Below are 27,150 nucleotides of genomic sequence, written 5' to 3' on the forward strand. Positions count from 1 at the left end.
TGGTTAAAAATCTTATCGGAAATCTATCATCAACGATTCTGAAAAGGTAACGACATGTGGCACGATGGCATTGGATAAAAATCTTATCGAAATCCATCACCAATAATTGTCTTTTCGGATAATGACACGTGTCACAACGAGAACAAATAAAAATCTTATCCGAAATTACAAATAAAATTATTTTGTATTATTTTATAAATAAAAAAATACTAATATTTTATTGCCTATTGCCAGGGCTATTCAGTGTAGGGATAAAGATGCAAAAGGCAATTACTGTTCATTAAGTGCAGTTACTATCACTGGATGAATTAAATGGTGAATAGCTCTGGGGCCTTTGTAAGACTATCTCCAATAGTGACCTAAAACCTAAAAATATTTAGTCCAAAAAATTTAGGTTTTAGCCCAGAAACAGTTTTTCTACTCTAACCCTTCTGGCCTAAAATTTTAGCCCGAGATTATCAAATAATGAATTAAGGCTATTTTTTTTTTAAATTAACTTAAAAAAAATTATTTAGACTATCCTAAATTAATTATATGAACATTTTAACCTAAAAATATTTAAATTCCGATAAATTTTCAAAAATCACTAAATCAACACATGAAAAGCATGATAAATCACATAAACTTAATACAAACGGCATTTAATAAACCACTTAAACTTAATACAAATGACAATTAATAAACCACATAAACTTAATGCAATCGAAAACTCATAAACTACGTAAACTTAATAATGATATCCACCATCTTGACTTGGTGATGGACTTGGGTGATAGTCTTGAGATGAATCATCATCTTGAAATATACTCATTCGTAAAATGTCATTTTGCTTACCACGTAAGTATTTCTTCCTCTCTGGAGTGTATTTGTCGAGGTCTTGCATCATCAAATTAACTTCGAACCTTTCTTGCTCCATATCCCCTTCTTCCTTCATGGCCAAACGCATTTGGGCCGATTCTTCTTGCCGAAAGATATGGTTTTCGTTCAATCTTACCATTTCGCTAGCAAATTATGCACATATCGGATCTTGGGACTTCCTTTTTCTCTTTGCTTCCTTTTGCTTATCTCTACCCGGTGGCCTTGCAAAAGAAGAAGTTGGGGTCATTTGTTCGACACTTTCATTGTCGGTAAAATTCACACTTTCATTGACATCATTTAGGGGTAGGACTTCACTATGAAATAATCTTCCACATTGTTGGTTCGCATCGGTTCCACATTGTTGGGACATTTGTTTGGCACCTTCATTGTCGGCAAAATTCACACCTCCTTGCTGTTATCGAACGTATCACTAATACTTTGTCCTTTTCTCTTTCTCCTCTTTCTCTCTGCAACATCAAATGGACCAAAATCCAAAACCCTAACTGAACCCAATCGCATAATCACAGAGCAACCCACCTCCCCAAAACAATGTCATTCACTTGCCACTAGCTCTTTGTAAATCCACCTTCTCGAGCTCAATTTTCCCTTTACATCGCCAATGCCTCTCTCCCCAAAACCCCCGCCATTCTCTCTCTCCCAATCACCACTCGCCGGCGTTTCCCAAGCTCAAACCACAATCCTGTGAATCCCCAAACTTTCAGTTGCCATCAATTTCATCTCCGAGTTTACAATTCCGAAGCCGCTCTGCAACCAAACAACGTCGTCAATGGTGCTTTCAATTTGGACTATTTCCTATCGATTGTAGAGTTTTTGTGCATTGCGTCGTCGGCGGTTGTTTCGATGGGTTTCACTGTGAATTGCATGGCTATGAGCTTAAAGAAGACGTCTTTTGTGGCAGTGGGGAACTGGGGTTTAGCGTTTGGGGCCCTGGCATTGGTAATGGCTGTTGGGATTGGGGCGTGGATTCGGTGGCTGCAGTGGAGGCGGATGTGCAGGGAGTCGGTGAAGGGCAGGATAGAGGTGAATTTGTTTGAGATAATTGAGAAATTGGAGGAGGATTTGAGGAGCTTGGCCACAATCATTTGGGTCTTGTCAAGGCAACTTGAGAAATTGGGGATAAGGTTTTGGGTTAGGCCATCTCCAACCGAAGGCTGGCCAGAGGGCTCGTTTTAGCCCTCTGGCCCTCCAAGATTCTTCAAGATATTAATATTTTAATGAACAGTACATGACCATATTTGCCTCCGTCTCCAACAGAGGGCCAGAGGGCTCGTTTTAGCCCTGCCACAAAAAACCGTCTCCAACCGAGGGCCATAGGGTCAAACATAATTTATTATTTAAAAACTACAACTTAAATTCAAATCCAACGGCTAAGTGATGTCAGCATGACGTCAGCTATCCGTTGGATTTGAATTTTTCTTTTGCTATAAATAGGGTAGATATTGGGCTATAATTCACACAACTTTGAATTCAATCTATTTCAATTCAATCTTTTTCAATTCAAGTTTGCAATGAATTCCAACTTTGGATCCTCTTCGGATTCCAACTGGGGGTTCTCATCCAATTCCAAATTGGAAGCAAAATGGGCGCAAATGAGACGAGAAGATGAGGAGTCTGATGAAGAAGTTCAAGTAAGGCGCAACAAATAAAACATAGCAGCAGCCATGGCTGTAACCATGGTGTGGTGTGTCAGCCAACTGAGGAATAACCTCAATGGGGTGGCTCTATTGCTGGTCATTCTTACAAACCACGAAACAGAGCGATGTCGCATACCAACTCGGTGTACATAGAAGAGGATTTCAGACGTTGCTTCCGGATGAGGCGTCATGTCTTCAAGCGTTTACTTCGTGATGTCCAGCAAGTCAATCCATACTTTCAACATAAGCGAGACAGAGCAGGCCGCCCTGGTTTCTCACCTCATCAGAAGGTTACTGTTGCACTTCGAATGATGGCCTATGGCTCCCCAGCTGATTCGATGGATGAAACCCATGGTATGTTTGAGTCTACATGCCTTGATACTCTTCAATAATTCCATGACACAATTGTTCAAGTTCACAAAGACGAGTACCTCCGCGAGCCAAATCAAGAAGATCTGAATCGACTCATTCACAAAGCTGAAGATCGTGGGTTTTTGGGCATGATAGGGTCATTAGACTGCATGCATTGGGATTGGAAGAACTGTCCCATCAGATGGCAATGAGGCTTTAGTGAAAGGTCGAGAAAGCCAACTGTTGTGTTAGAGGCGGTTGCCTCATATGACACATGGATTTGGCATGCTTTCTTTGGAGTCCGTGGATCCCAAAATGACATTACAGTTCTTGGTATTCTACAAGCACGGTGGAAGATTATTAGCGAATCGGCAAGAGGGTGGAATCGAGAAAATTTGGACTCCATCATGATGTCTTACATCATATTACACAATATGATAGTGGAGGATAAGCGAGATGGGTATATTGATGGAGAGTCCAATGATGACCAAAAAGATCCAAATAGGTCAAGAAGGTCTCGTGCAAAAATATATGATGAGCCTAATTTGCCTTTTAATCCAAGAACTAGTAGTATCTCTATAAATGATTACATGAGGCGCTATAGAATGATACGTTCTCGTGCCACAAACAAGTACCTACAACATGATCTTGTTGCACATCTTTGGGCCAAAAGAAGCATGGAGTAGGCATTTAAGTTTTATGTTGTTAAATGTTTTTAAAAATGTTGTTTAAGTTTCATGTTGTTAAATGTTTTTTTTTTATGTTGTATAATTTGTATGTTGGTTAATGTTATTTAATATTATTTCATATTGTTTAATGTTGTTTCATGTTACTTAATTTAATTTAATGTTGTATAATGGCTTAGGAAGTTATAGGAAAAAAATATAATTTAAAAAAAATATGAAACAAATTTTGTAAAATAAAAGTTATAGAAAAAAATAGAATTTAAAAAAAAAATTAAAAATAGAAGTTATAGGAAAAATTTTGTAAATAAAAAAAAATAATAAAACTATATAAAAATAAAATAAAATTCAAATGCAACGGCTAGCTGACGTTATCTAGCCGTTGCATTTGAATTTTTTTCTTAAGCATTCATGTCGGTTATAACCGACAAGAAAATTGAATTTTCTAGCCAGCCCTCCAACCTTCTAGCCCTCTCCGATTCTGTGGGGCCCTCTCAGATTCCAAAGCCCTCTGACCTAGCCCTCGGTTGGAGACGGTTTTTGGATTATTTTCGGCCCTCTGACCCTCTGGCCCTCTGGACCCTTCGGTTGGAGATGACCTTACCTGTAAGGCTTTGAAGGAGCCCATTGCTGAGGTAATGTCAAATTTTGGATGATTCATGAGTTTGGCATACAGTTTTCTGTTTATTTTAATGTACACGACCTTTTCGGAGAACTAGTGTTTGATATAAAAAAGAAAATACTTGAATTTTTTTACGAGAATTTGCCGTTCTAGTTGGAATGTAAATTGCTTGCTTTAGAAATTTGCCTTTCTCACGGGAAATGTATAAAATTGATAAGAGTGTTTGATTATAGTTTAGTGGGTTAAGGTTGATTATAGTTTAGTACAAAGGCAAAAATGATATGAGGTTATAGTTTTGTTTGAGTTTCTGTTCATAACTAACACGTAGTAACTCGAACATGACATGATTAGTGTGTGTATTGGTTTAATTTCTGGTTATCTTACATATTAAACTAAACCTTTTGAGTTACTCTTGACTAGTACTTGATACGAACCCAAAATGTCATAGCTCCAATGCGATGGAATATAACTTGATTGCACATTTAATGGTTGTATCGATTGAGTTATCTGTTACTTTTTAAGTTCCCTATATAGACTAACCTCTGAGGGAAAACAAGAATATGTGATACACAGTATATGGTTAAGTTAGTGACTATTTGATTGGGAGCTTTGTGCTGTTGGTTCTGAATAACTCATTTTGTTATTTGTCAAATTGTGGAAATTATAGTATATGCTCACTTTTGGATCTTTCATCTGTCTGTGTCCAATTGATTGAGTTTTCTCCACCCAAATGTTCAGTACAATGCCCATAAATGTGAAGTATCTTAAAATGATTGAGATTGGTTATTTTTATTATTGGAAGGTAACATGGTTAGAATATGTTCGTTATAGCTCAGTAGGATTAAACTCCTTGTTCGAATGGTGTCTAAATTTTGTGTATTACATCACCACACCCTTGTTGGTTTTATTCTGTCTAATAATCGCCACCACTTTCATTGATTAATTGGTTATCATTTAAGTCAAAATTTGAAGTTACTTGTGGAAACCCGTCATTCCTTGTTTGTTTAACACCTTTGTTGTTTCTGTCATCATTAAGCGCAAAATAAGGGTGAAGTCCATGATTCTAACTTGCATCAGGCTAGTTTTGGCACATTGCAATAAGTTTGTGCGAATGATAATATTGGCATGTGCCTATGATTTCAGGTACATGTTCATCGTCATCAGTATGTTTGCCTGGTGACCAAATCATATTTTCAGGCTTTTTAGCCACTCTCTCCCCACATCCAAGGGAAAAAAAAAAAAAAAAAAAAAAAAAAGGAAAACTAATGAAAAGTCCAAAAAAACTTTAGTTTTAATAAAAAATGACAAATAAAGGTGTAGTGAATAGTACCAGGAAAAGGTAAGAATATGGTTTTTCGTTAAAAGTGAACAGTATCGGGAGTATTTCATTAAAACTCCCAAAAAAAAAGGGACGCATTGTTCTCCTTTCCCTGCATGACCATTAATCATTGTGGGATGTCAAAGTTCATATCCATGCAAACAAAGACACTCAAAGACTCAAAGTCAGAACCCAGTGAAGAACTTGGAATTTGGTTCTGTTGAATCTATTGTAGCTCCTGAAATAATTTTGTCGAACTGTAGACCATTTTGCAGCTGATTAGAACATGTTAGAACCAATCAAACGTCAAGTGTATATTATATAACAATTTGCACAGTTTTATTTCAAATGTAAAAAACTCAACGACAAACACAATATATTAGAACATAAACACTTAATAAGATTATATATAAACACACAAATCACTGACTTGTTTTTTGCAGATAGAGGCTTGCAGAAGCAATCTCCTAAGACAGAAATTCGTCCCTACACCAGTGCAGCAGTCCTTGGACGTCTATCTTGCAGGATACAACTATCTAATCCAAGTTCTTGCACTAGAACTCGGATTCTTGGCGAATTGGTTGTGTTGTTCTCAGCGGAATATGGAGGAATGATTATGTGAATTAATTTCTGTTTCTGATTTTATTGCCATATATATAATGGCATCATTTGAACTTCCCCAACCGTTCATGCTTATCAGTTTTTGTTACAAAGAAAACCGAATGCAACTGTTCATTCAATTTAAAAACTGAATGAAACTGTTCAATCAGTTTTATCCTTTCGGAAAAAACTGAATCCAAAAAATAAAAAACGTAACTTGTGTTTTTCGTCCATCCGAGCCCAAGAGCCCCAAGGCCCAAGGCCCATCTTTGACATTTAATATATACACCCAAACTATCCAAGTCTAAAGCCCAACGTCCATGACTTTGGCCCAATTCAATTCAAACTATAAGTGAGTGAACTCACTTATAAAGAGTTGTCAAAGATGGTGTAACAAATAAATTTCGATCAGCACACACATGCCTTGTTGCTCCTGTATCAACAAACCAGTCATTTGAATTAGTCAGTAAATTGACTTCAGAGACAACAGCAACAAACGTGTCTTCTGCAACATTTGCTTGATTGGAACTTCCAGAATTCTGATCCTTCTTGTGGCGGCAGTCCTTTGCCCTATGACCTGTCTTTCCACAAACCCAGCAACCTCCTTTGATTTTCTTGAAGGTTTTCCCTTTCACAGCAGTCATTGCTTTCTTTGCAGCATCCTTACCTTTGTTTTTCTGATGGTGCCTTGCCTTGTGTGAGTCACCTCCTTCCACAACATTGGCCTTTGCCTCCAGCGATGAGATATCATACTTCTCATTCTTGCGATGATCCTCCTCCACACGCAGTTTGAGAATCAACTGATCCATGCTCATGTCTTCAGTTAGATGCTTCAGATAAATCTTGAAGTCCTTCCAATTCGAAGGCAGTTTCTCTATGATAGAGCCAACCACAAAACCTTCTTTCAGACCAAGGTTTTCTTCATCTAACTCATGAACAATCACTTGGAGTTCTTCAACTTGCTTGACAACAGACTTGGTGTCACTCATCTTGTAATTCAGAAATTTTCCAATTACAAACTTCTTGGAACTTGCCACTTCAGACTTGTACTTCTTATCCAGAGACTCCCACAGTTCTTTCGCTGTCTTATATGATGAATAAACATCATACAGAGAGTCATCTAGAGCATTCAGAATGTAGTTCCTGCATAGAAATTCATTGCGAGTCCAGGCTTCTATAGCCTGCAGAATTTCGGCAGGAATATCTCCCTCTTCTAGTGCTTTGGGGGACTCAGAAGTAATCACATGACTCAAGTTCAGAGTTGTTAAGTAAAACAACATCTTCTGTTGCCAACGTTTGAAATCAACTCCCTTGAACTTCTCAGGTTTCTCAACGTGTTGCTTGACGACACCAACATTTGATTGATCCATAAATTTCTGTCTTAGATTGTTAGAACCAATCAAACGTCAAGTGTATATTATATAACAATTTGCACAGTTTTATTTCAAATGTAAAAAACTCAACGACAAACACAATATATTAGAACATAAACACTTAATAAGATTATATATAAACACACAAATCACTGACTTGTTTCTTGCAGATAGAGGCTTGCAGAAGCAATCTCCTAAGACATAAATTCGTCCCTACACCAATGCAGCAGTCCTTGGACGTCTATCTTGCAGGATACAACTATCTAATCCAAGTTCTTGCACTAGAACTCGGATTCTTGGCGAATTGGTTGTGTTGTTCTCAGCGGAATATGGAGGAATGATTATGTGAATTAATTTCTGTTTCTGATTTTATTGCCATATATATAATGGCATCATTTGAACTTCCCCAACCGTTCATGCTTATCAGTTTTTGTTACAAAGAAAACCGAATGCAACTGTTCATTCAATTTAAAAACTGAATGAAACTGTTCAATCAGTTTTATCCTTTCGGAAAAAACTGAATCCAAAAAATAAAAAACGTAACTTGTGTTTTTCGTCCATCCGAGCCCAAGAGCCCCAAGGCCCAAGGCCCATCTTTGACATTTAATATATACACCCAAACTATCCAAGTCTAAAGCCCAACGTCCATGACTTTGGCCCAATTCAATTCAAACTATAAGTGAGTGAACTCACTTATAAAGAGTTGTCAAAGATGGTGTAACAAATAAATTTCGATCAGCACACACATGCCTTGTTGCTCCTGTATCAACAAACCAGTCATTTGAATTAGTCAGTAAATTGACTTCAGAGACAACAGCAACAAACGTGTCTTCTGCAACATTTGCTTGATTGGAACTTCCAGAATTCTGATCCTTCTTGTGGCGGCAGTCCTTTGCCCTATGACCTGTCTTTCCACAAACCCAGCAACCTCCTTTGATTTTCTTGAAGGTTTTCCCTTTCACAGCAGTCATTGCTTTCTTTGCAGCATCCTTACCTTTGTTTTTCTGATGGTGCCTTGCCTTGTGTGAGTCACCTCCTTCCACAACATTGGCCTTTGCCTCCAGCGATGAGATATCATACTTCTCATTCTTGCGATGATCCTCCTCCACACGCAGTTTGAGAATCAACTGATCCATGCTCATGTCTTCAGTTAGATGCTTCAGATAAATCTTGAAGTCCTTCCAATTCGAAGGCAGTTTCTCTATGATAGAGCCAACCACAAAACCTTCTTTCAGACCAAGGTTTTCTTCATCTAACTCATGAACAATCACTTGGAGTTCTTCAACTTGCTTGACAACAGACTTGGTGTCACTCATCTTGTAATTCAGAAATTTTCCAATTACAAACTTCTTGGAACTTGCCACTTCAGACTTGTACTTCTTATCCAGAGACTCCCACAGTTCTTTCGCTGTCTTATATGATGAATAAACATCATACAGAGAGTCATCTAGAGCATTCAGAATGTAGTTCCTGCATAGAAATTCATTGCGAGTCCAGGCTTCTATAGCCTGCAGAATTTCGGCAGGAATATCTCCCTCTTCTAGTGCTTTGGGGGACTCAGAAGTAATCACATGACTCAAGTTCAGAGTTGTTAAGTAAAACAACATCTTCTGTTGCCAACGTTTGAAATCAACTCCCTTGAACTTCTCAGGTTTCTCAACGTGTTGCTTGACGACACCAACATTTGATTGATCCATAAATTTCTGTCTTAGATTGTTAGAACCAATCAAACGTCAAGTGTATATTATATAACAATTTGCACAGTTTTATTTCAAATGTAAAAAACTCAACGACAAACACAATATATTAGAACATAAACACTTAATAAGATTATATATAAACACACAAATCACTGACTTGTTTCTTGCAGATAGAGGCTTGCAGAAGCAATCTCCTAAGACATAAATTCGTCCCTACACCAATGCAGCAGTCCTTGGACGTCTATCTTGCAGGATACAACTATCTAATCCAAGTTCTTGCACTAGAACTCGGATTCTTGGCGAATTGGTTGTGTTGTTCTCAGCGGAATATGGAGGAATGATTATGTGAATTAATTTCTGTTTCTGATTTTATTGCCATATATATAATGGCATCATTTGAACTTCCCCAACCGTTCATGCTTATCAGTTTTTGTTACAAAGAAAACCGAATGCAACTGTTCATTCAATTTAAAAACTGAATGAAACTGTTCAATCAGTTTTATCCTTTCGGAAAAAACTGAATCCAAAAAATAAAAAACGTAACTTGTGTTTTTCGTCCATCCGAGCCCAAGAGCCCCAAGGCCCAAGGCCCATCTTTGACATTTAATATATACACCCAAACTATCCAAGTCTAAAGCCCAACGTCCATGACTTTGGCCCAATTCAATTCAAACTATAAGTGAGTGAACTCACTTATAAAGAGTTGTCAAAGATGGTGTAACAAATAAATTTCGATCAGCACACACATGCCTTGTTGCTCCTGTATCAACAAACCAGTCATTTGAATTAGTCAGTAAATTGACTTCAGAGACAACAGCAACAAACGTGTCTTCTGCAACATTTGCTTGATTGGAACTTCCAGAATTCTGATCCTTCTTGTGGCGGCAGTCCTTTGCCCTATGACCTGTCTTTCCACAAACCCAGCAACCTCCTTTGATTTTCTTGAAGGTTTTCCCTTTCACAGCAGTCATTGCTTTCTTTGCAGCATCCTTACCTTTGTTTTTCTGATGGTGCCTTGCCTTGTGTGAGTCACCTCCTTCCACAACATTGGCCTTTGCCTCCAGCGATGAGATATCATACTTCTCATTCTTGCGATGATCCTCCTCCACACGCAGTTTGAGAATCAACTGATCCATGCTCATGTCTTCAGTTAGATGCTTCAGATAAATCTTGAAGTCCTTCCAATTCGAAGGCAGTTTCTCTATGATAGAGCCAACCACAAAACCTTCTTTCAGACCAAGGTTTTCTTCATCTAACTCATGAACAATCACTTGGAGTTCTTCAACTTGCTTGACAACAGACTTGGTGTCACTCATCTTGTAATTCAGAAATTTTCCAATTACAAACTTCTTGGAACTTGCCACTTCAGACTTGTACTTCTTATCCAGAGACTCCCACAGTTCTTTCGCTGTCTTATATGATGAATAAACATCATACAGAGAGTCATCTAGAGCATTCAGAATGTAGTTCCTGCATAGAAATTCATTGCGAGTCCAGGCTTCTATAGCCTGCAGAATTTCGGCAGGAATATCTCCCTCTTCTAGTGCTTTGGGGGACTCAGAAGTAATCACATGACTCAAGTTCAGAGTTGTTAAGTAAAACAACATCTTCTGTTGCCAACGTTTGAAATCAACTCCCTTGAACTTCTCAGGTTTCTCAACGTGTTGCTTGACGACACCAACATTTGATTGATCCATAAATTTCTGTCTTAGATTGTTAGAACCAATCAAACGTCAAGTGTATATTATATAACAATTTGCACAGTTTTATTTCAAATGTAAAAAACTCAACGACAAACACAATATATTAGAACATAAACACTTAATAAGATTATATATAAACACACAAATCACTGACTTGTTTCTTGCAGATAGAGGCTTGCAGAAGCAATCTCCTAAGACATAAATTCGTCCCTACACCAATGCAGCAGTCCTTGGACGTCTATCTTGCAGGATACAACTATCTAATCCAAGTTCTTGCACTAGAACTCGGATTCTTGGCGAATTGGTTGTGTTGTTCTCAGCGGAATATGGAGGAATGATTATGTGAATTAATTTCTGTTTCTGATTTTATTGCCATATATATAATGGCATCATTTGAACTTCCCCAACCGTTCATGCTTATCAGTTTTTGTTACAAAGAAAACCGAATGCAACTGTTCATTCAATTTAAAAACTGAATGAAACTGTTCAATCAGTTTTATCCTTTCGGAAAAAACTGAATCCAAAAAATAAAAAACGTAACTTGTGTTTTTCGTCCATCCGAGCCCAAGAGCCCCAAGGCCCAAGGCCCATCTTTGACATTTAATATATACACCCAAACTCTCCAAGTCTAAGGCCCAAGGTCCATGGCTTTGGCCCAATTCAATTCAAACTATAAGTGAGTGAACTCACTTATAAAGAGTTGTCAAAGATGGTGTATGGGCAATGTGGGACTGGCAGTCCCACATAACACAGGTAACACAGGTTTCCAACAATACCCCACATTTTCTATTCAAACTCTAGCAATACCCCACATTTGAATTGAAAATAAGATACTAGCTACATTAGTAATGTACTTCCAGAGAACTTAGATATGATACGCATCGGGATAGGTGTCTTTTGGACTTGAACCTTCTCTAGTGAGTACTTATCGGTTTTACCTAATGAAGCAGTGAATTGACTATCTTGAACTGATCATTCTAGTAGTAAAAGCGAAACAATAAGTATCACACATATCACATCCGAACACACGTCAATTCATACGGTTGAGTTCATTTTGGTCCTGAACATATCCTGATTTCATGAGACCTTTAGAGAATTGTAGCCATACCAATTCTCAAAGATGCGACCCCACATCAATCTCATATAGGTAATGCTAATAAAGAATATCCTGTTCTATTCATCTTAATCATAAGATATTAGCATTATTAAGAATAGTTATTCACCCTTTTCGTCTAACAGGCAACACACTGTTTTCCATCATAAGAATGAGTAAAGATTGTGTGTATCTTACTTTGAGTTTCCCTCAACTAGTTTGCCTATTGAACCTAGACCATGGGATCTCCAATTAGCTAGGTTAGGTTTCCGTCAAGTTATAACTCATTGAGTTGGCTTTAAACCCATTCCCCTCGATGTAAATGCCACTTGATCCTTGGATAGGCCTTTTGTCAAAGGATCGGCAATATTCTCCTTAGATTTAATATAATCAATGGAAATAGTTCCATTCTTGAGTAGTTGTCTAATGGTTTTATGTCGTCGCCTTATATGTCTCGACTTCCCATTATATTCAGCGTTTTTGGCTCGACCTTGTGTAGCCATGCTGTCACAATGTATACATATTGCAGTCACAGGCTTGGGCCAAAATGGAATATCTTCCAGAAAATGTTTAAGCCATTCAGCTTCATCAGCAGCTGTATCTAAGGCTATAAACTCTGATTCCATTGTCGAACGTGCTATACATGTTTGCTTGGATGATTTCCACGACACAGCTGCTCCACCAAGTGTAAATACATATCCACTTGTGGATTTACTGTCTGTGCTCCTTGAAATCCAATTTGCATCACTATATCCTTCTAATACTGGGGGATATTGAGTGTAATGCAAACCATAGTTTATTGTATGCTTTAAGTATCTTAATACCCTTATTAAAGCATTCCAATGATCTCTTCCAAGGCCCATCTTTGACATTTAATATATACACCCAAACTCTCCAAGTCTAAGGCCCAAGGTCTATGGCTTTGGCCCAATTCAATTCAAACTATAAGTGAGTGAACTCACTTATAAAGAGTTGTCAAAGATGGTGTATGGGCAATGTGGGACTGGCAGTCCCACATAACACAGGTAACACAGGTTTCCAACAGAACATGTTTAAGGAACTTTGGACACCTACTGGCAGATGCAAGATAGTGTGGGTAATGATATAAGTGGTAAGCAACATGGGTAAAGTTGGTAAAATAAAATACTCAAGGCTCTTTGGTTATGAGCCTAGGACAGGTTTAAATGGTTAGGACCTAAGGACTTTTACTGCTGACCCTGAAAAATGGATCAATTTACGATGTTGAAATGCAGAAATAGTTCAATGTTGTTTGATTAAAGAATCAATAAACTTGTATCAGATAATATTGCAAGATGCTTATCTTGTACATCATCCAACTAGTTTGTTGTTTCTGAAGACTGCAGCTTTGGCTCAAAAGAATTCTGAGGCCACTCGAGCAGTAGCAGCACAAGAAGACATTTTGGAAAAGGAGCTTGGAGAAATTCAAAAGTTTTTGCTGGCTATGCAGGTGAGTGTTCTCCATTCCCGGGTGGTGGATAAACAGAATGTAGAGTTTTCAGGTTTCTTCAGTATGTAAACGAGAATTGACTGTTTTCAATGATTTTGGGAATAATATATTAACTTCCATGGAGTTCTTCCATTAGTGATTCAGCTGGTAGAAAAAATCGTTGATTAGTTTGGTTATTATCCCTTCTACAGCTAAAATGCCAAGGTTAATGGACTTTCTGCGCGTTTCCATCTGTTTGTGATTGGACACTTATTTTCTTTTCAAATCTGTCATGAATTCTCTTGGTTAGCAAAAAAATATTTATTTATTGTGAGGTCCGATTTAATATGTTTCACCGATTGTCATATGCAGGAGCAGCAGCAAAAACAACTTGAGCTAATTCTTGCAATTGTGACTTCTGGGAAGGTTCGGGAAAGTAGACAGGTTACGCAACCATGAACAAAGTACCACCATAGTACAGTTAGTACCTAATTCAAGTGAGGAGGATTCAAAACAGATGGAAGCCCACCAAATAGAGTCTTCGGATGGAAGCAATGCAGACTTCCAAGGATTTTGGAGCCACAAATTCTCATGTAATCAGTATTCCAACATTGTCTAATCACAAGCCAAATACGTGGGTCTGTATTCCTCTCAAACAATTGTCGATGCAGCTTTGTCACGGGGGGTATCGGGTTTTCAGCCAAGAGAAAAGTTTCTTAGGCTTGTTGGATGTATGCAGTGCTGGGTGGTAAGGGATAATCAACAAAGAAAGTATAATTGTAAAACGGAAGTGCAACCATTTGAGCGTTCAATTGTAGCAATAAGGTAGGAATGTAATTTCCCCTCGCTCGTGTTCTGTAATTGTCAGTTGTGTAGTCATCCTATTTCTTGTCACAATTCATATATTTCTGGTTTGCAGGTTCATCTTGGTCTCGTGTAGTGTTGTCGGCTTCTAACCAAATCTTCGAAACCTGATTATCTCATAATGTTTGGCCCCTATATCGGTCAGTGTGAGGCTTACCTAGGTCAAACTTTGAGCCGTTTTGATGATCATTTCGTTTTTAATTTTAATTCTCTTTTTGATTAGACGCAGAGATGAGAGAAATGAGTGCTGGTCCTAAACTTAACCATGTCCCTTTTGCTAGTTTCGGCCCAAACTACACCAACACTCTCCACTTTAAGAAATTTATAGACATAAAAAGAGTAATATGAATATGCTTACGCGAGAATAGTTATTAGCACTACAATATAGAAATAGCTTTTAGCACTACAATATAGAAATAGCTTTTAGCACTACAAAGTTATCATACATTCCTCATTTTTTTTCTTTTATGGATAATACTAGACTACTCAAGGATCAATATGAATTTATACTCAAAACTCTGTGGATGAGTCACATAATTTCGTACTTATAAACGAAACCAGTAACCAGTCATATTATAAATTACTATATAAAAATCATCTTTACAAACAAAAAAAAGAATCAATAAAACTACGGGCATTTCGTATTAAATTATAGTAAATAAATAGGCGATTCATCTCTTTTGATCAATCAACCAAAGTAAAATGTATTATTATTAAAGAGAGGGGACCCACCCCCTAATTTTTGAGCTCTTCTTATTTGTATTGTTCATTGCAAGTTCTTTACGACGCCGTATGAGCAGCCTTCTTCTAGCGCGAGTAGCAGTTCACGAAGCCCTGCAAGTACAGAGAATACTAGTCCGCTACTTCCAGAGAGACTTTGAGTGCGAAAGAGATGGAGCAATTGAGGAAACTGGAAGATGTCCAGAGATTGCTGACGTTTTTACAATCTCGAGGCCTTGTAACGACGTCGTCGCATGACGACTCGAGTTCCTTTCTTGCCAAGCTCATCCTCTTCCTGGTATTCTTCCAACTTTTGTTCCTTCCAACATTTTTAATTTTCAAGTTTTAAATTCAATTATTCACCTTTAGTTTTTAATATAATTGTTTTCTTAATTTTACGTAGGAACTAAATTTTATTAATTTTGTGATTAATTTTATTTTATTTTTGGAAATGGTATGGCAAAAGGTACAACCATGTGGAGAGCTTGATTTGGGGAAAAAGTGCAGTTTGGTTTCAGAATATACGCCAAAGGTAAGCACTGTATTATGATTATCTGATTTTGTTTAACTTTGGGATATCATCAGAAATAGGGTGTGCTTATTTTACTTGTTTCACAGATTTCTGCTGCATTTCTTGAGGAAGCATCCAAATGCATTACCGGCAAAGGTAAACACCCCCGTACTTTGTGCATTCGACACTTAATTGATTTCCGTTGCGTTAATAGGATCCGATATTTTGAAAGATAGTCTGATTATTGGAGCAGGTTAATGGGTTCATTAGGTGCGCGTGCTCAACATTATTTCGTGCTGGTTTGGTTTTGCCAAGATAGGGTTTACACTTTTTGTACATTTATGCTTCTGAAAGGTGTAATTGGGAAAGGAACGCGTGGAGAGAATTACCATTCTCCCAGTGTTGCATTTTTATGGGGTTTTGAGTATTAGCATTGTGAGGGCAATTGTAAGTGTGAATATGTGATCTTTGTATTCTTGATTTTGGTTCCACCTAAGTTACGTTGTCTTATGACCTTTCGGTCTTCTTCTTGATGCTCATTCTCTATGAGCTGATTTGCCTAATTTTGTTTGGGACATCGCCTCTTTTACTTTAGGTATAGAAGTCCTTTATATAAGTATATACAAGTTCCTTCACGTATTGCAATAGCTTTGGCAAAAAAAAATTAAAAAAAAAAAAAACAACAATATAGTATAATCTATGCTTTTGCATTTTTGCAGGCCATGGAGAAAATTGTGAAAATGCTTTGCAGCTTGACTGTGGCCATAAGCTGGAGTCTAGTTCATTGCACACTGATTTTGAAGAGATGGCTATGGTTGGACTGGATGCAATGCAACGAGCAAATTCTACCCTTGAAGATTTTGTAAGCAGGCTTTGTTGTTGAAGATAGATCCTACATCATATATTTATATATATATATATATATATATATATATATTATATGTATTTATATATGTATGTGTTGGATTAGGCAATATTTTATGCAATGAATATTAATTAGTGAGCACTGAGTTGTAGGATGAAGGAATGACTAATTGCAGATTTCTTAGTAGTAAAGCTAACATGTAAAGCTTACCAATCTTCAACTTTTACTTTCCGAATCAAATTTTTACTGGGCAATTTGGTTGCCCATGGAAAATGCAGATTATATGTATATCTGATAGTATTATATGCATATCTTATATTATATCTCAGTTTTTGAAGGTAAAGTCATCTAGAAACTTAGATCAACAACCTCATTTACCACCTTTTTTTTTATAAGAAAATTAAATGTTTCTTAAAGTAGGAGTTTTAGTACGACGTTCTGTGGTAAATAGTCGATTGATACAATTTTCAAGGGATGCAATAATTTCGTGTGCTCCCTTCATAAGTTTCTGATATATCACTTAACCCATAATTGAACATTATGCATATCTTGCTATTTATGTCTCTGAAAAGCTGATACAGTAGTCAGATTTTGCAGCAGTATAGTTGTATGCAACCAGTTATCGTTCCCCCTACATACAATTGTATGCCTTCGGGCAAAAATTCACCATCAATGTGTGTCAATTGTCAACTATAAAATAATTCGGTCAGGTGGTGTTGTAATCTTAAACTCATTTTTTTTCAGTGCAGATCTTATTTTATGTTCCATGGAATGGATATAAACAAACCACAGTCAATATTCCAATATCTACCTATGCTTTCATTCACAGAAAGTTACATTTATCAGGTAGTAATCACAGTTGTGCAGTGAAATTCCGTGTTATTTTTTTCCCTTTTTCTTTACAAGCAAAAGGTTCTCTTTGTTCTGTTCTTGTTTTTTCCCAAAAGGGGAAGTGATGAATCAAAGCAGCTTCCAGAATGGTAATGTTATTGAACTTGTCGGACGTTCTTCTTGTTCGTAACATTTTGAAAAAAAGGACTACTTTGAAAATAGTGATTGTTTTTATTTTTTATTTTTTAAGAAATTCCAACCTTGATTTATTCGTAGTGCAATGGTATGATGAATAGAGTTGTCACCACTTGATCTCTGGTTCTTGAGTTTCTATATTCCTTCCCTTTTGTTGCTTTCTCTTACCATCATGGTTTCATTATTACAGCTTGATGCTTTGAATGAGAAGACACTTCATGCAGCAAGCTGTGAAATGACCATTTCAGAAAGAGGAACTGAGGTGGTAGTGCTAACTGCTAAGAACTTGGGAGAAGTAATCACAAAATTATTTTAACAAGTAACTTTTACTTGATCAAATGTCTTTTGGGATGCAGGAAGGTCAGTGGCTAATTGCTCGGTGTGCAAGTTCATTTAAAGGTGCTCCATTCAGACCACTGTCATGTGTACTTGAATGTCATGGCCTTTTGACAAAGAGGTACTGCATTGTGCTTTCTGATTTTATTCTTTTCTTGGGGGAAGATTAAAGAACTCTGAACTTATCTTGTTTATTGCACTTCCGTTTAATGGAATCAGGATGCAAGATGAGTTTAAATCTGGAGAAGAGTATTGGGCGCTGGAAAGAAAGCTTTGTTATGCACTGATGAATAAAATGGAGGTACGGATATTATCCCATGTTATTAATTTTTTAATTTTTTTTTTCAACATGTTTTTAGAAATGCTTATCAGAACTTGGTGCAGAAATTTCTCGTAAAAAAACACAAACTGTTGTTCTGTTGCATTCGTTACGTGTAGGTTATGTAATGTTATGACGGTGCAAAAGGTTGTTGAACCACTAATCTAGGGTCGATAATTTTAGCTGGTAACTCATTTCAAAGTAACATAGAATAGGACTTTTACTCTAAAATGATGTATAACAGGTCTCCTTGGTTTCAAAAGTAACATATAGCAATATGAAGAAACTGAAAGAGAGAACCTAGGGAGATGAGAAAAGATTTGATTGCTCGGGGTACATTCGAGTCACCCCATTGTGCCTATGAACATACCTGCTTTGAGAAAACATAGTCTCGTTTAATTTGCATTGACAAGCAAGGCAATGCAGCACCACGTAATTTTAAAAATATCTATGTTTTTCTAACTCTAAATTAATAGGGCAAAACTTTTCCATTCTCAGCCACTTAACTTATATTATTTTAGTTTGTTGGCTTAATAAGTAGCTGACTTGACACATCCAAACCTTGGATTGTCCTGTACAAAGACCCAATTGTTTCAAGTACCAACCTCCTGCATCTTGTTGCCACTGCAAAAGTCACTAAGTTGATATAACTACAGATTGTACTTCTCTTGTTTAATTTTCACTTTTAATTTGAGGTATTGAGGGTTTACTGGTTTTAAATTTTGTACTTGTAGAAACTCATTGTAGGTTCATTCAATTTATAGGAATTATATAGCAGTGAAGCATAGGCATGTTCAAGGTTTCATTTTTAAGATGATGATAAAAATTGGAATGCAGATAGTTGTTGAAGATGTCGTAAAGGCAATTCATCTGAAATCCTTTGATTACCGTGTGCTGAATCTTTTACTGTACCGGTTGAGGGGTGAAGAGGTATAGTAGCTTTGTATCCATTTTCATAGAGAATAACCTTATGCTGATTTTAGATTGCTTTTCTTTGTATATCTGTGTTTACATGTAGCGTATGCATATTTATGTATCTGTGTGTCCATGTCAATTTCGTTGATGACATTTAAATTGTTCATAAATAAATATTTTCACTGTATGTCATTCTTAAATTGAACAAAATTGTGGCATGGATGTTTTTCCTCGTATTGAGGTGTAAGATCATAGGACTTGGTTTGTCTTTTGATAAACAGACGAATTCATGTTATCTTTACAATGTTTTGTCAATTCAATTAGATGTTCTTAAGCCTCTGTTTGTAAAAAGAACAAAATGGAAAAGAAGGAATAAATTTTCAGTGTTTCATTTTCAACGGTTTAGCTTCTCAAAGATTTATCAAATCTATCAATAATAAAATCAAATACAAGGTAGTAAAAATACCCCCACCACGGCCACCGCCACACACACACAAACACATCACTTCTCGTGCCAAAGTGGTCCCAAACCTTTAATTGCTGTTTTTTTGTCTGTTTGGTGTAGCTTATTCTTTTGGCCTCACCTATGTTTAACACGCATATTTCGTTTGGTTACCTGTGTTCTCCTTTGAATCTGTCATTAAGGTTGATGAGCTGCATATGGAATTTTTATCAATCTCAGAATTCCTAGTTGAGGTAGCTGATGATCTGTGAGTACCCTTCATGCTTTTGTTTTATTTTTCAGTCAACTGTCCTAATACATCTTATAGGTCTAAGTGGTCATTATTTCCCCTTATAGCGTGATTAATGTTTGAGTTCCTTTCCATTTGTAACTCCATGTAGGTGGAATATTTTCTTGTCCTAGACCGTGTCTTTGTTACGTTGCATTTGCTAAATACCTGTGAAGCTTCTTGAAACTTATGCATGAATATATTCCTACGTGTGTTTCTATGTCCTGTCTCTCGAGGAATACTAAGTGCTCTGCTACTTGACATCTACCTTTATGTGTTTCTATGTCCTGTCTCTCGAGGAATACTAAGTGCTCTGCTACTTGACATCTACCTTTATCTGTTATTAGCGGACAACTAATGTCATTATTACTGATAAATTTTTTGCTGCAAGCACATCATCAGTATCATTTGCCATTGAGTTGACAGGATGATATTGCAGGTTTGACTATGAGGTGAGCTCTTTAATTTGCAGAGTTTATAACTGTTAAGTATCCTGCCCCATTTATTTTTCCGTTACAGTTATCCCCTCCCATTTTTATTTGTCCTTATTGGTTCCTCATGCAGGAGGATGTAATAGAAAATAGTTTCAATATTTTGCGCATGTTCGTCAAAATGTATGGAGCTTCTGCACCAACTGTGCTGGTGAGTTTGCCAAGCGTTTCATTTTCGCACTGTTTTCTTTATTTAGTAAATGAAACGATTTCTTTCTTTTTCTCTTCTTGGTTTGTGTGCGTGCCCGGGGGGGGGGGGGGGGGGGGGGGGGGGTTGTGGATTGGAGATTGAACAACCGTACCGAGCAATACCACAGCTTCAGACCACCTGAGCTGAGGCTCTTGGTTTCTCATAATGCATCTGTAGCTCTGATCTCAGTAAAAGTATACAATTAAAAAAGGATTCAGTTCAATCAACTCGGTCAATGATTGCAACTTTTCTTAGGCGCTGAGCTATGCATGGGCACCTATCGACCTTCGTTTTGGCCGATTCCGTTTTGAGTACAAGAAGAGGAACCTAGGTAACCTTGCAATTATCTATCTAAGAAGAGGTCCAAAGGAGCACAAAAAACAAATGAAGGGTCTTACCCTATTCTGTACAGTTAGGAAAGACCCCGACTCGGTATTGTTAAAAAAATCAAGAGAAATCAGAACCAAGTCAAGTTGATATGGGTCAGATCCTTAGAGATATCAATGGAGAACTACAAATCCAATGACTTTTATCAAGGCTAACATTTATTAGTAAGCCTTCTTGTTTTTTAATCGATCTTCGGTATTCTTACACATACAGCAGCAGCCTTAGATGTATAAGCTTTAATTCCGGTAGACTGAGAGAATGATAGAAAGGTTTTATATGGTTGGTTCTTGGCACAATGTTGTTGCTATATCGTTTAGCTTTAATATCTTCCTGTCATTATGTTAAGCTTCTACTTAAATCGGAGTTTTGTCAAATTCGAAATAAATTTGACAGCAGTCTTTATTTTTTCCTCTCACAAACACCTACCATTATTTACTGCTTCAGGCAAAATATATAGCTGAGGCTGAAGATAAGTACAACAATTTACTGAAAAGGCTCGATCCACAGCTGTCCTTGAATTACCAGAGAAGATGTGTAGAAGCAACTAAAGAGGGTAGCTTTTCTGCCGTCTAATTTTACCACATGTGAAACCGCATCCTCATTTGTTTTCTGTCAGGTTTCATTGATCGTTTTGAAATTCTCAGGAGGGAGTGCGTCTGCAAATCCACTCGGAGCATGGAGTATACCACCTCTAATACTAGACGAGGAATTTTATCGATCCAATATGTTAGATCAGAGATAAGAAATTGTAAAACCAGTCTGGATTTTGGTTCAGTGTCAGCATTACAGGTTTTCCTCTGTTTTGTTATGCAAATTTTGCTTCTTTGTTTCGTCGTTTTTTCAGTTTCCTACCACTGAAACTACATTTGCTCAACTGGTTTTCTGCTTTGTAGATATTTGAACAAAAAAGAGTACTTGATGTAAAACTGGCTTACCGTTGGAACTCGGATCTGCTGCAATCTTAGTACCTAATCTGAGGTTTTCCATTTTTCTAGGTTGTTAAATTAGAAAGATAATCGTCTGGAAAGGTTAAATTGGTATGTCACCTTGTGTCTCTCTCTTTCATCACGTGGTAATAACGTGGTCATACAATACAATCGATTGCAAGGAAGATTCTCTTAAACGGCGGTGATGCCACTTCTATCTTGTATGGAAATTGTTGGCACCGTTTAGCGTTTGAATAATTCGGAAGTAGTTGAGACTTTTTAGCTTAAATGTGTAGATCAATTGAGACTTGATCTTCCCTTTCTCCATGTCTTGTGCTTCATTTGGAACAAAAACAAGAAAAGAAAGTAATATATCGAAATATAATGAGCAGATTGGTGCTTGGAACTCAAAGACTAGGGTTGGTGGATTTGGGTGGGTGTTAAGAGACTTTGCTGGGATCTTAAAGCGAGCTGGGGGTGTGGGAAAATTGGTTTTTGGCTCTGCCATTGTTGCTGAGGCTGCCGCCGTGAGGCCAGCACAGCTGTTTTGCAGAAATTGCGGCCGCACAGAGGTGGAGGTGGAGTCCGACTCCCAATCTTTGATTCGTATGATTAATAGACAAATGGACCGGGATCCACCACTAGAAGGAGTGCTGTTTGATATGGATTCTTTAGCCATGCGTTCTGATTTTGTTAAGTTCGGGTTCGTTCCGCGGGAAGGTAATTTTGCTACTCACAAGGTGGTTTCGTTTGCTACCAAGCATGGTGGTCAAATTTATTCATGTGAACACATATATATTCGACAAAACAAAACCTACAAAGCTTCACATATTTCACATGCATTGACATACAAAGATAGTACAACACCGAGTACAACATGGTTACAGAAACATACACATGGAAGTTTCATGCCGATTATTAGTAGGAAAAACAACATTACTTACACCAGGTTAAACCCCTCCTCCAAAACTCCATCAAGAAAATTCATGGAGATAGGGGCCAATCGAACCCACCATTATCGAGATAAAAACCATCATAGAACCTCATTTCTACATCCTCCATAATAAGGTCGTCTTCCCAAGCCCCATCTAACATCTCTTCGTCAAAATCATCATCCATTACATCCCATGCTAAGTAGCCAGAAGAAACTGAGTAATCTGAACAATCATCCCAGCCCGCATTGTCGGAACCTGGTCCCACCAGCTTCAGCCCCGAGAATTTCTTGACAAACTTTTCATCAAGTTTCACACTATAGCACCCTCGCACATCTAATATCTGGAGCTCAGGGCAGTTCAAGAGTATCTGACGCACAGCTTCTGTACTAACATGCAGACAGAGTATCTCAAGGTGCTTGAGTTTTGGCATTGTGGCCGCTATTGCAAGGGCCTCGTCATCTTGAGAAACCTTGTCAAGTACCTCCCATCCGTACATGCATCTCTGCAACTTTCTGAGATGTCTACAATGCTTCCCAAATGCCTCAAGTGCAGGGCCTCCAATAGTTTTGCAGTAGCTTACATCCAAGAAAGTTACGGAAGAGAGCCTTGCAGCAACCTGTTCCACTATGGAATCACTTATTTCACTTCTTGGCAGCTGCAGTGTCCGAAGTGATTTGGCACTAGCAAACAGAATTATTATTTTTTCATTTAAAAAATATACTGAAGAAATAAAATATAACAAAGATGAACCCATCAACAGATTATCAGTTTAAATTACAAGAATCTGATAGTTGGCCAAATATTATGCTGAAGAACTTAAGAAATTAAAATGATGTACTGACATCATGCAAAGGTTGAAGGAAATTGCAACCAGTTACACTGAGTATTCCAAAAAACAAAAAAAAAAAAAACAGGTAAATCATGATTAAGAAAACAACTGGGAAAGTTAACAATGATCAGTTTAGATTGTCGTAACTTCCTGATTTAGTAGATTAGACAGGTTGCTCAACAATTGACCTCGAGGATGGCTACTAAATAACTTATATAAAAACTATCGGTCCACTTTTTCATGCATGAGCTTGTACCATGTAGTAAATATATAAGTGAGGTGTAGTGCAGTGTGCGAGAAGGCCTTTTAAGAGTTCTTGAGGCAAGGTGTGGTTATGAGGTGTTCCCATTTAAGCATACAAGGTGTTTTTTACGGTGATCTTCAGCTATATTATTATAATGACATTTGTATTCGTATTGCGAATATCATCTTGGAACAATCTAAGTTATGGTCCATCTTAAATTCTCTCTTTGAATAGGAGATCAGTAAAATATTTAAACAGTCTCGAGGGTATCCAATGGAAACCCCATATGCCTGCTATTGAAGCAATAGAGAATTCGGGTTTCAAATTAGGATTGATAAACCTTAAATTCAAAGTTAACCATAATCTTCAGTTGCTAAATTATAGAAATGTTATGATATTAATACTTCATGCTTTAAGTTTAGAACTGCTAAGAACAAATAAAAAAATGAACAAACAAATATATAAATTAAACAAATTGACAATTTAAACCAACCAATAATATAACTTAACATGAACGCATAAGCCAAACCGTTTATACTGGCACCTGAGATAAGTTAGTCATAAAAATGAGTTAGAACTACAGCTCCCAAGAATAACTATCAATCTTTCAAGTTTCCATCAAAAGGGACAAGTAATGGCGACAAAACAGGAAATGTCTAGCACTGGGTACCATCATTGATTTGATCCTATAAAACAGAGCATATATGCTCTAACCTACCTAATCCATCTCGGCACGTTTATGATTAAATTTTGACCTCTAGGTAGAAAAGTACGTTTAAGTCAACTCGGTTTAATCTTCTGATCCCTAAAGGCAATCTCTGGAACCTCCATGCCAAGAGCCTTATGAAGCTAATATCCCAGATTTAATTTTATCAATATTGGCTTGCCGTCTATTGCAAGCTGTTATAAGCCAAACATCATGGAAAGTAAACTGAATTTTACAAGCTCTAAACTTAAAGCATGAAGTTTCAATATCATAACATTTTTCTTACATAATTTAGCAACTGAAGATCATGTTTAACTTTGAATTTAAGATTTAGCAATCCTAATTCGAAACCCGAATTCTCTATTTACTTCAATAAGAGGCGGAGGGGGTTTCCCTTGGACATCCTTGAGATTGTTTAAATATTCTACTGATCTCCTCTACAAAGAGAGGACTTACGGGGTCTCCATTGGTTATCAACTCATAGATAACTGTCCTTCACTTGCTAGTTGTAGAAACAAATTCCAAAGTTTCCCAAAAAAGAGATTTTGCATGAAAGAACACTGAATAATATGTCACATCTTGCTTTGAAATGGACAAGCAAATTCTTTCTAATGGCTACAACATCATGTCTTTTCTGTTTTTATATTCTTTTGAGGCATTTTCCATTAAATTTCTACATTAGATTTGTCAGCAAGTAAATCTGAATCCAAAAGATGGATAATCATCCATTGAAACATCTAAAACATCATTACTAAAAAAACACATAATACAAATGCATACAAGCAAGCAAGGCCTGATGTAACACTACGACACACCAGCATACAGACATGGGAGACCCCTCAATTTTACATCAGACCTCAAGCACTTTGGAATGCCTTCTCAAATAGTTGGTTACTCACTAAGTTATACCTCACTTTTACACAGCACTCACTGCTCATACGAAACACAACGGTGCATCAGCTCCTATATAAAAACCAGGAGATTGATCAACAGTCCACCTTTAGAAGCTGCATGTCTTCTAAACTGCGGACTTTTCAGTTGTATCCTAACATTGTGGTGAAGAACTACTCCCTACCACATAATTTTTCACTCCATCACATGCATATTTATGTGGCATATCACTCACACCAACCCCACGCATAAGCTACACATACTGGGAACAGATGGAAAGACAATGTTGCGTTCCACATCATGGAGTAAATAAAAAGCGTTAATTTGGAATTTGGGAATTGAAGGATTTTAAAGCGGATTTGTATTTGCAAGTAAGGCAATATTAGTTTTAAAAACCTATAAACGTAGTAGATAACATTCATTTGAAATAACTCGAGACAATATGTTCAAAATGAATTCAGATTAATACGATAAATCATTTAAAACCATGTATTCTTCTTTTTATTCTCATACAAATAAACATTAACGTATTTGTGATATACTAAACCATATACTTTAAGCAATTAAACCATATTCTTCTTATACAATCAAGCAATTAAACCATATACTTTAAGCATTAACTAAATCCCTAAATCTGAAATCAAGCATCCCAAACGCACCCTTAAAATAATTCTGAGAGAGAGAAGTGGTGATGATGAATTCTAACATATACAATCAAGCAATTTAACTATATAATATAGTCACTATACTAAAATTGATCCGAAAAATGGAAACTATGAGCTGTATTGATAATGTAAGTTTGTACTACTTACTGATCAGCAATAAAGGAGAAAGTCTGGTCATTGGGAAGGCCAGCAACGCAGAGCTTTCGGAGTGAACCTGAGCTTCTTATGACCAGCATTTGCAGCATTCGCGTAACGGTCTCTGGCGGACGAAATTTGCTCCATTCCGCAATGTCTATCTCCTGCCAGCAATAAGGTCCAGACACTGCTCTTCCCCATGACTTGCACACCCTTGGGATTACAGTGAGTGTCTCTTGAAGGGTTAGATTCCTAAATATCAGCCCAAGTGCATCAGGTATGAGCTCGTCCCATCGCCGAAATTCACTGTCCTCCATTTAATTCCTTTCTTGCAATCACAAAAACAAAGGGTTAATTTGAAGCAACTAACAAAACCCAAATCTCCTTATGCATTAACAAATCCATGCCAAAATTAGACAAACCCAACACCATAAAACTAAAAGAAATTGTGATTTCAACACCTAACATGCCATGGAAAAGGCCAAGTAAGAAACCCTAAAGGAAAATTCATACAATTTATTCAACAAGTGCGTATAAAATGGTTGGATGAAAGTAAAAGAAATAGAAATTCACAAAGAAAAAGGAAGAGAACGAACCAATAAAATGAACAAATAAAATTAAATAACACGAAATCAGAAGATTACAAGGTTATCGGAGTTCTTGGATCTCCAAGGACGCAAGTTCATCCGCCTCTGAGGACTCAAGATCAAATCATCAAGGGGTTTGGGAGTCAGAGTCAGACAGAGAAGCTTTTACGGCTAGAATTAATTATTGACCGTCTGAGATAGAAATACAAAAATGGATTCGTTTGCCATAAAAACTTTTTTTTTAATATCAAATATTAAATAACTGTTTAATCACAAGAGTTCTGAAATTAACTCCTTAGCTTGGTACTTAAATTAAAATTGATCAATGTCGTTTTTGAAATTTAGTATAACAAATCAATCTCATTCTTTCGCTAAAATTATATTTGCATGGTCACGTTGCACGCCAATAATATCATGGTGCCACATCGATTATAGAAAAAAAATTATAAAATAATTTCAAAATATAACACAAAT

At 37.0% G+C, this 27,150-nt stretch overlaps 3 protein-coding genes across 4 annotated transcripts; 2 read left to right on the forward strand and 1 right to left on the reverse strand.

The window, feature by feature from the left end:
• The first annotated feature begins 1,477 nt into the window (after positions 1-1,477).
• Positions 1,478-15,148, forward strand: LOC137719875 (uncharacterized). Its single transcript, XM_068458872.1, has 6 exons — positions 1,478-1,532; positions 1,619-2,014; positions 4,154-4,182; positions 13,314-13,424; positions 13,776-13,829; positions 15,044-15,148. Exons 1-6 carry the CDS (start codon positions 1,478-1,480, stop codon positions 15,146-15,148), a joined length of 750 nt encoding a protein of 249 aa, XP_068314973.1.
• Positions 15,070-21,677, forward strand: LOC137720725 (uncharacterized). 2 transcript variants are annotated; one of them, XM_068459834.1, is made up of 14 exons: positions 15,070-15,285; positions 15,454-15,519; positions 15,606-15,654; positions 16,218-16,360; positions 17,108-17,209; positions 17,580-17,651; positions 17,746-17,846; positions 17,945-18,026; positions 18,882-18,974; positions 19,605-19,669; positions 20,130-20,142; positions 20,255-20,332; positions 21,203-21,311; positions 21,403-21,677. In XM_068459834.1, the coding sequence occupies exons 1-14, from the start codon at positions 15,160-15,162 to the stop codon at positions 21,498-21,500; spliced, it is 1,197 nt and encodes a 398-aa protein (XP_068315935.1). In that variant the 5' UTR covers positions 15,070-15,159; the 3' UTR covers positions 21,501-21,677. The 2 variants fall into 2 exon arrangements, with proteins under 2 accessions (XP_068315935.1, XP_068315936.1); XM_068459835.1 differs by having other exon boundaries at positions 15,117-15,285; positions 17,113-17,209.
• An 805-nt stretch (positions 21,678-22,482) lies between these two features.
• LOC137721235 (F-box protein FBW2-like) lies at positions 22,483-26,893 on the reverse strand. The gene is made up of 3 exons (XM_068460335.1): positions 26,734-26,893; positions 26,102-26,417; positions 22,483-23,299 (listed from the first exon to the last, which is right to left on the reverse strand). Exons 2-3 carry the CDS (start codon positions 26,404-26,406, stop codon positions 22,669-22,671), a joined length of 936 nt encoding a protein of 311 aa, XP_068316436.1. The 5' UTR covers positions 26,407-26,417; positions 26,734-26,893; the 3' UTR covers positions 22,483-22,668.
• Positions 26,894-27,150: the final 257 nt, after the last annotated feature.

The sequence above is a fragment of the Pyrus communis genome, chromosome 16, assembly GCF_963583255.1.
Source record: "Pyrus communis chromosome 16, drPyrComm1.1, whole genome shotgun sequence".
In the NCBI taxonomy this organism is placed as follows: Eukaryota; Viridiplantae; Streptophyta; class Magnoliopsida; order Rosales; family Rosaceae; genus Pyrus; species Pyrus communis.